The sequence below is a fragment of the Ursus americanus genome, chromosome 36, assembly GCF_024610735.1.
Source record: "Ursus americanus isolate L20-20 chromosome 36, mUrsAme1.1.p, whole genome shotgun sequence".
NCBI classification, from domain to species: domain Eukaryota; kingdom Metazoa; phylum Chordata; class Mammalia; order Carnivora; family Ursidae; genus Ursus; species Ursus americanus.
The window spans coordinates 9,457,019-9,472,527 of record NC_142162.1 but is presented as its reverse complement, the minus strand read 5'-3'; the positions used below and the strand labels follow the sequence as shown (position 1 = coordinate 9,472,527).

At 36.3% G+C, this 15,509-nt stretch overlaps 1 protein-coding gene across 1 annotated transcript in view; it reads right to left on the bottom strand.

The window, feature by feature from the left end:
* Positions 1-15,509, bottom strand: part of UNC13C (unc-13 homolog C) — a 631,335-nt gene that overhangs the window by 311,548 nt on the left and 304,278 nt on the right. Inside the window, exons 12-13 of the mRNA XM_087859197.1 lie at positions 5,357-5,584; positions 4,242-4,383 (exon numbers count right to left, since the gene is read on the bottom strand). Of these exons, the coding sequence (XP_087715323.1) occupies positions 4,242-4,383; positions 5,357-5,584 (370 nt within the window). The remainder of the gene's footprint in view (positions 1-4,241; positions 4,384-5,356; positions 5,585-15,509) is intronic.

Here is a 15,509-nt window from a genome sequence, read left to right as displayed (position 1 = left end):
CTAAAACTCAATAATAAAAAACTTAAAAAATTCTTCTTAAAAACCTCACCAAAGATATACAGATGGCCAGTAAGCATTTGAAAAGGAATCAGGAAAATGTCATCAGGAAAATGCCAATTAAAACAACAATCTACCACCATACCCCTATTAGAATGGCCAAAAGCTGGAACACAGACACCACCAAATGCTCAAGAGGATCCAGCACAACAGGAGCTCCCATTCATTGCTGGTGGGAATGCAAACTGGCACAGCCACTTTAAAAGACAGTTTGACATTTCTTACAAAACGAAATATACTCTTACCATACAATTCAGCAATTATGCTTCTTGGCATTTACCCAAAGAAATTGATAACTTATGTTCACACAAAAACTTGCATATGGATGTTTATAGCAGCTTTATTCTTAATTGCCAAAACTTGGAAGCAACCAAGATGTTCTTTGGTAGGTCAATGGGTAAACAAACTGTGATGCATCTAGACAACGGAATATTCAGTGCTAAAAAGAAATGAACTCTTAAGCCACGTAAAAGACATGGAATAAACTTAAATGCATATTACTAAGCAAAGAAAGCCAACACAAAAAGGTCACACACTGTATGATTCCAACTGTATGACATTCTTCAAAAAACAAAACTATGCAGACAGTAAAAAGATCAGTGGTTGTCAGGGATTCGGGGTGGGGGGGGGAGGACGAACAGGCAGAACACAGGATTTTTTAAAGGCAAAGTACTCTGTATGATACCATAAAGATGGACACACATCATTATATATTTGTCCAAACCCACAGAATATAAACCACCAGCAGTGAACCATAATGTAAACATGGTCTTTGGGTGATAATGTTGTGTCAGCATAGGTTTATCAATTGTGGAAAAAAAAATACACACACACACACACACACACACACCATTTTGGTGGATGGAGGAGTGTTAGTAATAAGGGGAGGCTATAGATATGTGGGGGGTAGAAGGTACATGGGAAATCACTATACCCTCCCCTCAATTTCTCTGTGAACTTAAAACTTCTCTAAGAAAATAAAGTCTTAATTTAAAAAAATTGAGTAGAGACGTGGAAGATACAAAGACCCAACTTGAACTTCCTGAGATGGAAACTGAAATATCTGAAATGAAAAATACAGCAGAATGGATTAATAACAGATTAGACATGACCAAAGAAAAGGTGAGTGAATTTAAACACACAGCAAGAGAAATAATCCAAAGTAAAACACAGAAGATAAAAGAGAGAGAAAGAGAAAAGATTAATAAACATTCCATCAGTGGGTTGTGGGACAACTTCAAAAGGCCTAATATATGTATAAGGGGAATCTCTAAAAAGTAGAGAAAGATAGAGAAATAGCCAAAATGTTTCCAAATTTGAAGAAAATTGCAGATTCACAGTCCCAATTGATTCAACAAACCCCATGCACCAGAAACACAAAGAAAACCACACCATGGTACAACGCAATCATATTGTGCAATCAAGTAAAGAAAACATTGTCTTTATAGCAACTAGGGAGGAAAAAGACATGCACAGAGGAACAAAGATGAGAGAAAGAATGGATTTCTCACTGAAAACAAGGAAAGTATGTGAACACAAAGATGATGGAAAAATATCTTCCAAGCAATTGTTTTTAAATGGCATTCAGAATCATATGAGCATTTCAAAAACGCAGTAAAAGCATTAGACAAACTACATCTGTTTCTGACCAAAACTCTCCACATACTGGAAATAGACGATGACTGTCTCAACTGGATAAATGACATCTACAAAAGGCCTACAGCTAATACCATAGTTAATCAAGAAAGCAATGTGTTCCATCTGAGACTGAGAATAAGGCCAGGATATGTGCTTTTGTCACTTCTACTTGGTATCATATTGGAAACCTCAGCCAGAGCAATAAGACAATCAAAATTGTACCAGGTTTCTTTTTGTGTGAAAAATGATAGCAGATTCTAAAATTCATTTGGAAATAATTCAAAAGTTCTAAAATAGATAAAATAACTGAAAAAAATTAAAAGTTGGAGGACTAACACTGATTTTAAGACTGATTATAAAGTAAAACTGCAGTAATCTAGACTGTGTGGTATTGGCCTACATATGGATAAATAGCTAAATGGAACAGAAAAATCTAGAAATAGATCAACACGATATATGGATAGCTGATTTTTATTAAAGATGCAAAAGCAATTTAGTAAAGAAAGGATAGTGCTTTCAAGAAATGATGCCATAACTACTGGATACCCTGTGCAAAATAATAAACTTAGGTCTGTAACTTCTACCACATTAGAAAAATTACCTCAAAAAATGTATGATGGACCTACATGTAAAATATAAAACTCTAAAAAGCTTATACAAATACAAAAACAGTAAAAATGGGCAAAATAAACACTAAACTAAAAAAGATACATGAATAGCACATGGAAGATGCTTGAAACCATTAGTCATCAGAGAAACGCAAAATAAAACCACTATAACACTACACTACACATACGTAAGAGTTCCAAAAATCTAAAAGACTAACCCAACGAAGTGCTAGAAGGGTGTAATGACCTGGAACTCCCACACATTGGTGATGGAAATTTAAAATGGTAAAGCCACTTGGAAAAATTATCTTAAAAATTAAATCTATTCATAATAGATGTTCCAGCTATTCTACCCTTAGGTATTTATTCAAGAGAAATGTGTATAAATATTTGTACGGACATATGTTTACAAGTTTCCAAACAGCTTTATTTTTAATAGCTATAAATGAGAAACAAACCAAATGTCCCTCAAAAGGTGAATGCATAAACAAACTTTGATATTTTATTACAATGAAATGCTACGCAGCAATAAAAAGAAATGATCTATTGCTGAATCCTACAACATGGGTGGATTTCAAAATAATTACACTGAGTCAGTCAAACCACATAAAAGAAAAATGCATAGTGCATGCTCTATTTATATAAAAATCTATAAAATGCAAAATGAAAAGTATTCTATAGCATCATAAAGGAGATCACTGATTGCCTTGTCTTGGAGGGAAGTAAGAGAGACAGTTTCTCTGGCTCATGAATATGGGGTTAGGGATATGTTCATTATATTGTCAGTGGTGATGGCTTCATGGAGGTATATGCAGGTCAAAACTTAACAAGTAGTACACTTTAAATACGTAGGCTTACATTTTGTCAATTTTACTTCAATAAACGTGATTTTAAATGCTCAAACTTCTAGCTTCTCCTGAGAAACTGGGAGCTCTAGCTGAATTGCATCTGCATGATTATGTGGCCATGGAAGCTGTATTCTCCCAAGTCACCTGTTCTAAGTTTGCCACAGTCCTGTCCTTTTCTGTTGCCCTTATCCTGCTTGATTCATTTATTTGACTGCTTTAGAGATTGGAATTTATGACTATCAGTTGATTTCTTGTCTTCTGTTAAAAAACAAAGGATGTTAAAATAGTTTCTTCCACCAGTGTAAAGGGAGGAATTATCCAAACTCATTCTATGGCCAAACCTATTTCTGAACACTCCCTTCGTCAGCCCATATATACAAAAGCTCTGTATTTCTTACTCACTATTGCCTACATTTCCAAACAAGCTGTATGTGTTGGGTTTGCTCACTTGGTACCTTAACAAGATCCTTGTTTACACCATCAGTATAGAAAGGAGGGTAGAAAAAGAAAGGACTCAGGGTTAGGAATTTTCATTTCTATCAAATGCTAACTGGAAAGTCATCTTATGTCTCTAGAAAGAAAAGAACCTATGCCAGAAAAATAATTTCTTACTGTTTGGTACCAAATACGAGAGGCTTAAAAATAAATGACCTCTATAAATGAGAGGTTGTAAAAGTTATCATCAACCACTTCATCATGGTGTAGGTGTGATGGGCCAGGTGATGCCCAAAACCTTTCTACGGTCCTTAGTCCTAAATCTTTGGATGTCAGGATATTGCTGAATCAAGCCAGGATATTGCAAGTTCTGTTGGGTCAACCCAAGTGATAGAACACATTTTAATCTTTTTTCTCCTGTACAGTCACCCCAACCATGTCACCTTTTGTTTGAAATATTCCTTTTATTCACTTGTTTCCAAAGATAAAGAATAAATGAGTATTGAGTGACTTCATAACATTAATTTCACTTTTCATAATTTCTGCTTAGATAGTATTAAATATGAGATAATTATTGTTTCTATATTTTGCATGCCTGTCTTAAATTTATTCCCAAACATATAGATACTTGTAATATTTCATATGATACACTTACAAATAAAACTTCTCATCCCATACTGGATTCAAGTTTCCAAAAATGGTTTTAGTTCTTCTTTTGTTCTTTCCCACTTGAACAGTAACATACGGGTCACTTGACCCTGTTTTGTCTTTTGCCTGCAAGCCTTGTGCTGAAACCACTGAAATTAACCAAAACAGACATTTTAATATAAAATTTCTCAAACAAACAAAAAAGTGATAATGGAGGGCAGATTTTCTAACACTTTGCACTCTGGGTTTGGGCATGCATTCCCATCGCTGTTATTGTCATGAACATTAGGACTTAAAAATATTTAGTGAAAGAATGAAAACACTGAATGTTAAAAGCTTCCTAGAATAAATATCTGCTTTTGCCTGTACTAACAGCTATACACATACACTTTCATATACACAACAGCTATATACATATGTACACATTACTATATACATGTACAGAAAAATAAAGATGCACGTACAGTATGTCAAAATTATCCAATGTAATTCAAAGTCCTGTGATTTAAAATGTATTTCTATTTGCGAGTTTGCTGTCACTATTGAACAACTCGACCTAGTAAATAAATAAATAAAAGCATCTTTATTTTATCTTGTAAGTACCATATGAGTAAGTTAAGAGGCTTGGGAAACATTAATGTGACAGATACACACTTGCTGTTGTTATAGGCAACTTCAGAAGTTCGTATTTTTAGAAATCACTAAGCTCAAATTGCCTTGACTCAAGGATCAAATGTTTGAGGAGTATTGATCAGGGATTAAGTAAAATGATGTGTGTTTTCTCATTAAGAGAAACTGACTAAAGAGATTTTTGGCTACTCTTGTAATTTATCAGTGGCAGGCAGCTACAAAGCTAATGTCTTGTAAATTGCAGGATATTGATGAGCACATTGTAAAAGAGAAACTTCTTCCTCTAGAGGAGCTTTTGATTAGAACAAGCTGCAATTACTTCAATTATCTAGTATATATTTTAGAAATTTCAAGTACCAACTACATTTCTTATCAATATTGAGAAGATTGAAAAATTCTACTTATTATACCTGTAATTATTATTAGCAGTGATTTCTAAGACATATAAAAATCTCAAGGTGGAATAAAAAATTTAAAGACAACTATTTTTACCTGTAATGGTTATTTTTGCTGACCACTTAGATGTCCCATCTAGGACACTCTGCTTGGCCGCTTTTGTGTACCGCACAAAATCTTCTTTAGAAATCTGAAACATCTCCTGAATTACTTCAAACACCTCTGGCCTGTTTTTCTCCCTAATCTTCATTCTTTCTTTCATAGCTGTAATGATGGTCTGAGTCTTGTCTTCGGCACCGTGCTTCGAACTCTTTTCTGCTGCTCCTGTAATGGGAAAATCAATGGTGATGTAAATGCACATAAAGTGACTTTCTGATGGCCTGAGAGAGTTAAAGAAAGAAGAACTAGGAGAATGAATAAATGCTTTCTTTCTGAGGAGTCAGGGTACCTTCTTCATGGAACATCAGGCAATATAAATGCTGCTGGACAAAATATCTAGGCTGAGATTCAGAACTCACCTTTGTGTTAATGCCAAGTAAATGGACTTCCATGATTCCCAGTTTTTTCAGGTGTATTATTGGATTAAATGAGGGATTACGCAAATACGTGGTTTGAATTTTCAAAGAGCAAAAAGAATGCACACAGTCAAATGTGGTATATGCCACATGCAGAACAAAATTGAGAAATAGGATATATATGGCAAATGTCTCCCCAAATTCAGTATTCTGAATACTTGTGTTCAAGTACTTATTTTTAATGATGGAATTTATCATAATTAAGTGCTTTAATTCTTCTTGTAAAATAATACCACCACTCTCTGTTGTATAATGAAATACAGGGTGAGATTTTACTTGGATTTAAAGTGATTCTGCTGTTTAAAAGGATTTGGAAACCAGTGTGCTAGATGACAACTAAATATATGATGGATCGCAGGCTTGAACTCTCATTTTGTGATATGGCCATAGTTTTCCATAGGCTAAATTCTTCCTACTCCAAACTCTCTTTGATTTCCAGGATTTTTAAATTTTTTATTTTAATTAATTATTTTTATGATTGGTCTCAACTTTCTGGGTTTTTTTGTTTATAACACTGATCCTTTTGGCAATGAAGGATTTCCAAAAGTGCATTCTTGGATCCCTCACCTTCTCCCACTACCGGGAGATATTCTCAATGCTCTGTGCAGCCTCTGGGTTGCACAATATTACACAAGTCAGCTGTGAACCATGATTCTAACTCCCATGGTTCCTTAGTGAGTTTGAAATGAGAAAGCAAAACCCCATGGACCAGCACTGCTGGAGCTGCCGCTGCTGATGTCAAATATTTTGGGGGGCCAAACAGAGGTCACGTAGTGAAAAGAATAAAAAACAAAACTCACGGTCATAGCTAGCGACTGTTCCAGTCTTCGTCTACATGACTGTATTACCAACTCACGATTTTTTAAAATATATTTCTGAAATAGGGTTATTGATACCTGGTAAGATGTTTAGAGATTAAATAATTTATCTGCATGATTTCTGCCACAAAGGACAGTCTCACTAATGTTCTTTGAATCTAAGTCTTCGAACGTTAAGCCCAATTTAAGCACAGAAGCTAAGAGAAAGAGGAAAAGGTCAGCTGTTAGCTTTCCTTATAATAAATTCATTTTCAACAGCAGTAATTCAGTGAAAAATCTTGATTTATTTGAAAGTATGACACTTGTTTCCTAAAGTGGAAAAGGTATATTCATAATAACGAAGGTATAATTAGAGGAAGTTAAAGGGATGAATATTCAAATGGTACAAAGAACAGATTCCCTATCTCTACCTTAAAAAAATAAAACAGAACAAACCTTTGAGTACTTAAACCACATTAAAAATATACTAAAAATGAATGCATGACGTTTAAGGTAATTTGAAAAGACATTCTAAATGCCCTAGTCATCTGTTAAAATAGGCCACAAAAAAGCTACACATTTGTAAACTGCATATCCTTAAACAATTAAGCATGTTTGTAATTTATCAACAATGGTTTAACTGTGCAGTGCATAATTCTTACACAGTAAAACTAGTTTAGGACTACATTGAATAGTTCCAGCTACCCAATAGGCATATTTTACTTCAAGTACTGAAATATTCATTAAATAGAAAGAAAGGGCAGTGGTGCCTTGAAAAAACTACTGCAAAGTTCAAAGTGCCCCAAAAGTTTGGTATGTGATAGCCGTCCTAAGAATGAATGTTCGACAAGTGAGAAGGACCATAAAATGTAACTCTCCCCCAAATTTCTAAGTACCTATTATTGTTTGGGCTCTTAGTGCTCCCAAAGGCTATAGAAAAAAGTGTTAAAGTCCTTGCGAGTTAAATATATTTTGGATTATTTTTCTAAATTCAGGAAGAGCCAGCATATGACCACCCTCATAGTAATGCTCATTCAAGCAATCACTACCAAATTCAAAGGCAGAATATCATGAAATTTTTTTTATCTAAGGGAATCAAATTTCTGTACTTAACTACCGCCTCCCGAATTTTTTAAAAGAGTTAATGAAGAAAGCGTGATGATTAGTTGTGAAATCTTTCACCAATGCTCTTGAAGTTGGAGTAGAAAACTCTAATTTGTAGACAACAGACAAACCATCAATTGTGCAATCACTATTCTGGGGAAAGCAGGTTAACAGAGGCTTATGTTTAAATCTTTCATCTGTTATTTTCTAGAAACAGATATGTGGCATTTTAAAAGTTCTACTTTCATTTTTACATGTTTTGATCTGAGGGAAATGATTCAACTTAAATCTATGTAGTTTGGAGATACAGAGACAAATTTGTAATTAATTTTTGTCACTGAGCTGCAAGCACTTTCCACTGCCTATTGTTTATCGAACCTGATTATTCTAATGAAACTATTTCTGAGATAGCTGCAATTTGCCATGAATTTCCAACCCTTTGAGTTTATTATTTTCCTTCAGGCTTGGTCTGTTTATCTCAAAGTCATCAGAGATAAACTTAAATTTGCATTTATATGACTCTTCCTTCAAAGTGTATGACAAAAGGTCTAGTAGCTTCACTGAAATACAGTGAGTAATATGTCAGCCAGGGATCAACAATAAATGAGATCAAAAGAGATAATGTACAGTGAAAGCACTTTGTAAAATGTAATACATTATCCAAATGGAATGCATCATTGTTACTTTTAAAAACGCTTAATTGACAGATCAGAGAATACAATTATACACAACAAAATTCATCCTTGCAAGAGATACAAGAGAATTCATCTGCAAACAGAGGCAAACTTATCTAACATGGTTCCTTTCTACATAATTTAATGGGAAAGCCACTTAATCTGAACCCTCACTTTCTTTATAATTTTTATTTATTACCCAAAACATGTAAATTTCATGTGAAATTCACAATTTTACCACCTTTGCAAGGCAATTTATGATTTCAGTGTTTCTTTCAGACTATTATCTATGTACATCTATCAGCTGCATCTAATAGTCTCTCTTGGTCTCAATCTCTTCTCTATTTTTCTCAAGAGCGATTCCAAAAATTTCTACAGTCTTCAAGTCACTTACCTCACCCCATTAACCTCCATTCTCAGCATATGATCTTATCACTTCCTTAACAGAAATAGAGGCTCCCTAACTCAGTGGTCACATTTTCACCCCTCCCCTATGGAAAAACAAAACAAAACAAATAGCAACAACAAAACCAAACCTGACCTGTAATATTAACAGATTTCTATGGTGTAAATATCCTAACCTGGCTGATTTCAAGAAACTGCCTTGCAAAATTCTTAAACATGTATTAATCACCACTGGCTCAGCTGCCCGTATATCTGTTTAGCTTACAGGCTAGCCTGTAAGGCCAACCTCAACTAAATGTGTGTTCCAAGGATCAAGCATGCTCTTTAGAAAATAGGACACATTTGATAAATAGAGAAGATAAAATATTTCTAGGGGGAACCTAAAATAAAATGATTGCCGTATTTGAGTATACAATTTGGCTCTGGGTTCAGTTTTAGGTCTTAGGAACTTTGTGTACGCTCTCACTCTAAGGCCATGATCTTAGAAAAAAAAATAATAAATTCAGTGTGAAATGATATGCATGCTGTGGAGTCTAATGAAAAGACAAAATACACTGTGCACTGGGCTTCAGGTTGGGAATTTTCAGAAAACAAGGGCTGTGCCCATCCTTAGAAAGCAGAAACAGATTGGCCTAGATATCTCATGCACTTACAGTCAGCATAAAACAATATTTGGCATAAGTCCAAATATAAAATGGAAGAAATATATCAAGAAAATCAACTTTAAATAAGGTAAAGGAGCATCGTGGCTCCTGATGCTTTGCATATACTAGAAGGTGACAATCCTGTGGGAATCCTGATTTGCCACTTACTAACCTGAAATTGGACTACTTTATCTCTGTAACCTTAGTTTTCTCATCTGAAAAACAAAAGGAAATAATAGTAGCATCTTTCTTAACAGGGTTGTTGTAAGGATTAAATGAGATAATGTATAAAAGTTTCAACACTCAACTGAGCAAATATAAAGTCTAGATGTCCCAAGGTGAATATATAAGTATTTATTAAAGAATTTTACATTAACATGGAATTTGGAGATTTTAGCTTTAAGATTATTACTTGACCTGTAAAGCAACTCCATGAAAGCTCTCCCCATGGACAGTGCCACACCCAATGTCTGCCCAGTGCTTAATGCTCTAGAACTACTTGCTAGATGGGAGCCAGTGAAGTACTTGAAGATTTAAGAAAATAAAGTTCCGGGGCGCCTGGTTGGCTCAGTTGCTTAAGCATCTGCCTTCAGCCCAGGTCATGATCTCAGGGTCCTGGGCTGGAGCCCCACCCACATCAGGCTCCCTGCTCAGTGGGGAGCCTGCTTCTCCCTCTCCTTCTGCGGCAACCCTGCTTGTGCTTTCTCTTTCACACACACTCTCTCTCTCTCAAATTAATAAAATCTTAAAAAGCAAGCAAGCAAGCATATGGGGCGCCTGGGTGGCTCAGTCATTAAGCATCTGCCTCCAGCTTAGGTCATGATCCCAAAGTCCTAGGATTGGAGCCTCTGTGTCCAGCTCCCTGCTCTGCAGGGAGCCTGCTTCTCCCTCTCCCAGTCCCCGTGCTTGTGTTCCCTCTCTCATTGTCTGTCAAATAAATAATAAAATCTTAAAAAAAAAAAAAAAAAAGTACAGGGAAACTAGAAAAAATTTTAGTATAATATTTTTATTTTTCATATCCATAATTTTTTACCTGCATTTGAGGCTGGTGAACACAGAGGAGGTAGGGGGTTGATATGCACGGAAAGCACGCCGAAGGTCTGATACTGAGGCATTTCTTTCTCTAGGAGTCTCTAGCCTAAGAAACTTTATTGCTTTTCTTTCCTTTCCTCATAAAATCCTGCAGGTGCCTCTGTTTTTCTTTCTCATGAAATCATGTAGGTGGGCAAGTAGGGGACATTTTCTACCTTTTTCCCTTTAGTTGTTTACAGCCAAGGTCATCTTAACCCTCCTCTTCTAACATGCCTTCAATCTTTCCAAGGAGCATACCTACAACTCCCCAAGTCTTCAAATCACCTGTCTCCTTTGTCATACAATCAAAGCTACACACTCCACATAATTTCTGGAACACAACAAAGAACTGACATTTAATAGAAGGATAATTGGAGGATCACAGATCTAGCATAGCACCATCTCCTATTCTCGTAGGTGTCCCCATCACTGACAGTAGGAGAATGTGGGCAGGGAGCCCTCTTTCAAGGAACTGCCACCTTCTATAAAGTAATTTTACTTTTGTTAAGTTTGGGTCCAAAATAAAAATCATCCTTTCTTCGCCACCCACCTCCACCATATTCAATCATCCCATTACTGGTAAATGCAAACTTTGAGAACAAGTTCAGAACCATTTGCATATTAAAAGAAGACAAAATCAGGACTGCACTCTCAAAATTGTTTGTCAAAGCTACTCCATCTCCTGAGCATTATTTAGATACTAACTTCCTTGAGATTTCTCAATTATTTCAGAGTCAAAAATTGTATAGATGAGGGGAAAAACTAGTTTTAACAAAAGAAAAAAGAGTGCTCAATTTCAAAAGTTTTTTTTACTATGTAAGGAAAAAAATCAAGGGAGAGATAGAAAAAAGATTTTTTTTAAAAAAGATTTTATTTTATTTATTTGACAGAGACAGCCAGCAAGAGAGGGAACACAAGCACGGAGAGTGGGAGAGGGCGAAGCAGGCTCCCAGCGGAGAAGCCTGATGTGGGGCTCGATCCCAGAATGCTGGGATCACACCCTGAGCTGAAGGCAGACGCTAAACGACTTCGCCACCCAGGCGCCCCAAGAAAGATCGTTTTTGTTCTTATTACTTTTTGTAACAGATTTTTTTCATGTCTTTTTCAAAAAAAAAAAAAAAAAACGGTAATAGAAAACAAAGAATTTTAAACACAAGATTTTTTTCTATTTCTCTTTTCTTAACTAGCCTCTGAGTGGAAGTTGGCTGACACAACTAGCTCAGTGTTACTGAAAGCTGGCCTGGCACTGACAGCTAGACCACGCTGTTCTCCTCTTGGATCTGAGCAAACTCACAGGACACCAGCTTCACATGTCTGTGTGACAGTGACCATGTTGACGTGAGACAAACAAGGCCATCTCAGAAGTCTAAGTGCAAGTGAAAACCATGAAATACCTAACATCCCCTCTCCTAACTGTTGGGCTGGCCAAGAAAAGGGGCCAAGACACCCAAGATGGCCGACTATCCCGCCAAGATTTAAACCGACACCCAAGATGGCCAACTCTCCCGCCAAAATAACCGACTCTCCCACCAAGATTTAAACCTAAACCTAGGCAGGAAACCGAAACCCGTCCTACCAACTTTCCCCACCCCTAGCAGTACCCAATAAAACCCTGCCATGACTCTCCAAGACAGACTTTCCCCCACCCCCAACAGTGCCCAATAAAAACCCTCGCTGCCCTGCCCTGGGCACCGACTTTCCTGACTCAATGCTCTTTCCTGAGTCGCGGACCCTTGCCCCAGGGTGCTTCCAATAAAGTTCATCCTCTGGACCACGTTTGCCTTTGCGGTCTTGATTTCATTAGCGACGAGAAAAAAACCTAACACTAACCAATGAGTGACCACTGTTTCTTTGCTAAGTACAGCTATTGACCTCACTCGTTGTCCTCCTGGTAGATAAGATTTTTTTAACCTACACAATCATAAATCGTTCTCACTTCCAGACAACACATAATCCACAGCAACCTCTGCTTTCTAACACCCTCTTACTGAGATGTCCCATGGTTTATCCTGCTTTATAGTCTCCTTTGCAGCAATGGATAATAAACTGAACTTACAAAACTACAGATGTGTTACCTCACACCGGGCAGAATGGCTAAAATTAACAACACAGGAAACACCGCATATGTTGTCGAGGATGTGGAGAAAGGGGAACCCTCCTACACTGTTGGTGGGAATGCAAGCTGGTGCAGCCACTCTGGAAAACAATATGGAGGTTCCTCAAAAGTTGAAAATAAGAGCTACCCTGTGACCCAGCAATTGCACTACTAGGGATTTACCCCAAAGATACAAATGTAGTGATCCAAAGGGGCATCTGCACCCCAATGTTTATAGCAGCAATGTCCACAACAGCCAAACTACGGAAAGAGCCCAGATGTCCATCGTCTGATGAATGGATAAAGAAGATGTGGTACATATATACAATGGAATAGTACTCAGCCATCAGAAAAAATGAAATCGTGCCATTTGCAACAACATGGATGGAACTAGAGGGTATTATGCTAAGCGAAATGAGCCAATCAGAGAATGACAATTATCATATGATCTCACTGATATGTGGAATTTGGGAAACAAAACAGGATCATAGGGGAAGAGAGAAAAAAATAACACAAGATGAAATCAGAGAAGGAGACAAACCATAAGAGACTCTTAATCATAGGGAACAAACTGAGGGCTGCTGGAGGGGAGGTGGGTAGGGAATGGGATAACTGGATGATGGGCATTAGGGAAGGCATGTGATGTAATGAGCACAGAGTGTTACATACAACTGATTAATCACTGAACTCTACCCCTGAAACTAATAACACGTTATATGTTAATTAAATTCAAATAAAATAAAATAAACTACAAATGTGTTTTTGATGGTCTTTAGCTAAGGGGAATTAACGAGTATTATTAACTTTTTTCACATATGTAGAAAATAATGCTCAGAGAGGTTTTGAAAAATCCCAGTAGCAGTAGGATTGGAAACCAGATCTTTCTCAAGTAACTGAGGACTCTGAAATATAGATATAGGTATGGATGTATAGCTATCCATTGCTTATTTATGTTGAATACCTGTATGGCTTCAGGTACAGTATACTCACCTTTTCTGTCCCCCTACAGCAGCCTATCCCAAACCTGAAGATGCTCCATTATTAGCCTATTCCTTGAGGTTAAGAAAATGACCATTATACTACAGTAACTCAACTATTGATTCCACTTTTACCCAAATTAATTTGTTAGATGATTTTCTTCTTAATGTTATTGAAAAGTGAATGCAGTAGTATGTTGTGATAGGGATACATTCCTAGGTCAGTGGGTTGGCCACAGAGGACAGGCCTGGACTCATCATCATGAGGTGAGGCCAACATCTGGGCAGCATAATTTGCCTAAAAATCAGGGGTACTACATGGGAGAGTGGAAAGGTACCATAAATAAAATTCATCAACTTACCATTTTTTCCCTTAATACAAACTTTGTATGTTTCTTTATAAATTACGACAGAACACTAGGCTGGGAGTTCAGAGACCTGGGTTCTAACCCCATGTATAATATCTATTTGATTCTTTTTGACAAGAAACTGGATCATGTGACTTCTGTAAAATCAGTAGATTGGGTTGTCCAATCCACTGATCTCAGAGGCTCCCTTAAAAATCTTTGATTCTATGAAAGAATGATCTTTAAACCATTACATTTTATTTCTAACTGCAGTTCTCATGCCCTCGTTTGGTGCTTAACCAACATTTATTAAGCATCTAACTACTCGACATGTGTTAAATTCTGGAGAAATAAAGAGAACAATTTTTCTTTTGTTTTTGTTCTGAGTGTGTGTGTGTTTGTGGGTGTGTCTATGTTGACAAACTGCAAAGCCTTCAGAAAAAGATTAGCAAAATAGTAAGGGTTCTAAAAACCTGAAGAAGACTCTCATTTGAAAAAGACAAGTATTTGAAAAACTGTCATAGGAAGTCCATTTATTAAATATTTTCTCCAGTGGTAAGATTAAAGAAGTTTAAAGAACAGAAGTTACCAGGAGGCAGGACTTGGTTCAAGGTGTAATTTACACACTGCAATTTTCTAATGATGAATTAAGCTGCCTGCCAAGGTGTTAAATTTTTCCTAGCAGTGTTCAGGGATTGACCATTCTGCTAAAGAGATCTTAGAACCTCCTCATCTTCAAAGGAGGATGGCTGTAATAGCTAGACCTTCCCACTCTGACTTCCCACTTTTTTATTCTCTCCTTTTCTTCCACCGTAGGCATATGTGGAAATCTTATACATAAGGTGTGTCACTATTGCAAATTTCTCGCTTAAAGCAATGAAAAGAGAAATTTCTTAAGGAAGTGTCATTGATTCTATAGGATTAATTTCAAATTTTACTGATAGTATTGTGAGAAGTGGTGAAGTTGAATTCATATACTTGCAAAGCCTCTTTCTCTTCAGTGCAAGGGTGGATTTTAGGAAAACAGTAAGGAGGCATCACTAAAGAAAATATTCCCTTCCTGGGGCACTCATGCCCATCTTTGTTTTTCTCAACTATTTTTGATTCTTTCAATTTACATGTGCATTTTAGCAAATAACCTCAAAGAAAAAGTTGCCTAATTTAGCCAACATCCATCAACATATTTTAAGAAACAGAAATAGAATATAAAAATGTGTCCAAAGTCTAATGAATGTGTGACATCTTTAGTCTTTAAAATACTGAGAAAAGAATCAGCTCATTTCTGAAGTATAATCTACATCATTTTTTTTCTTAATGAATTCAAGCCATTTGTTTCTAGATGGCAATATTTTTCCTGTTTTTTGAAATGTTACTGCCCTAATATGCTTATTTCTTAAAATGCCTGTTTACAATTCATTTCTTAAATAAGTAGACTGAATTCTAATTGGATTATGAGATTATGCACGTTAGCTCAGTAGTTTTGAGTCAATCTCCCTTCCTTTTAAGCAGTTATTCCTAAATATACTTTTTATTTTTCAAAAGAGACACTACATATGTTGG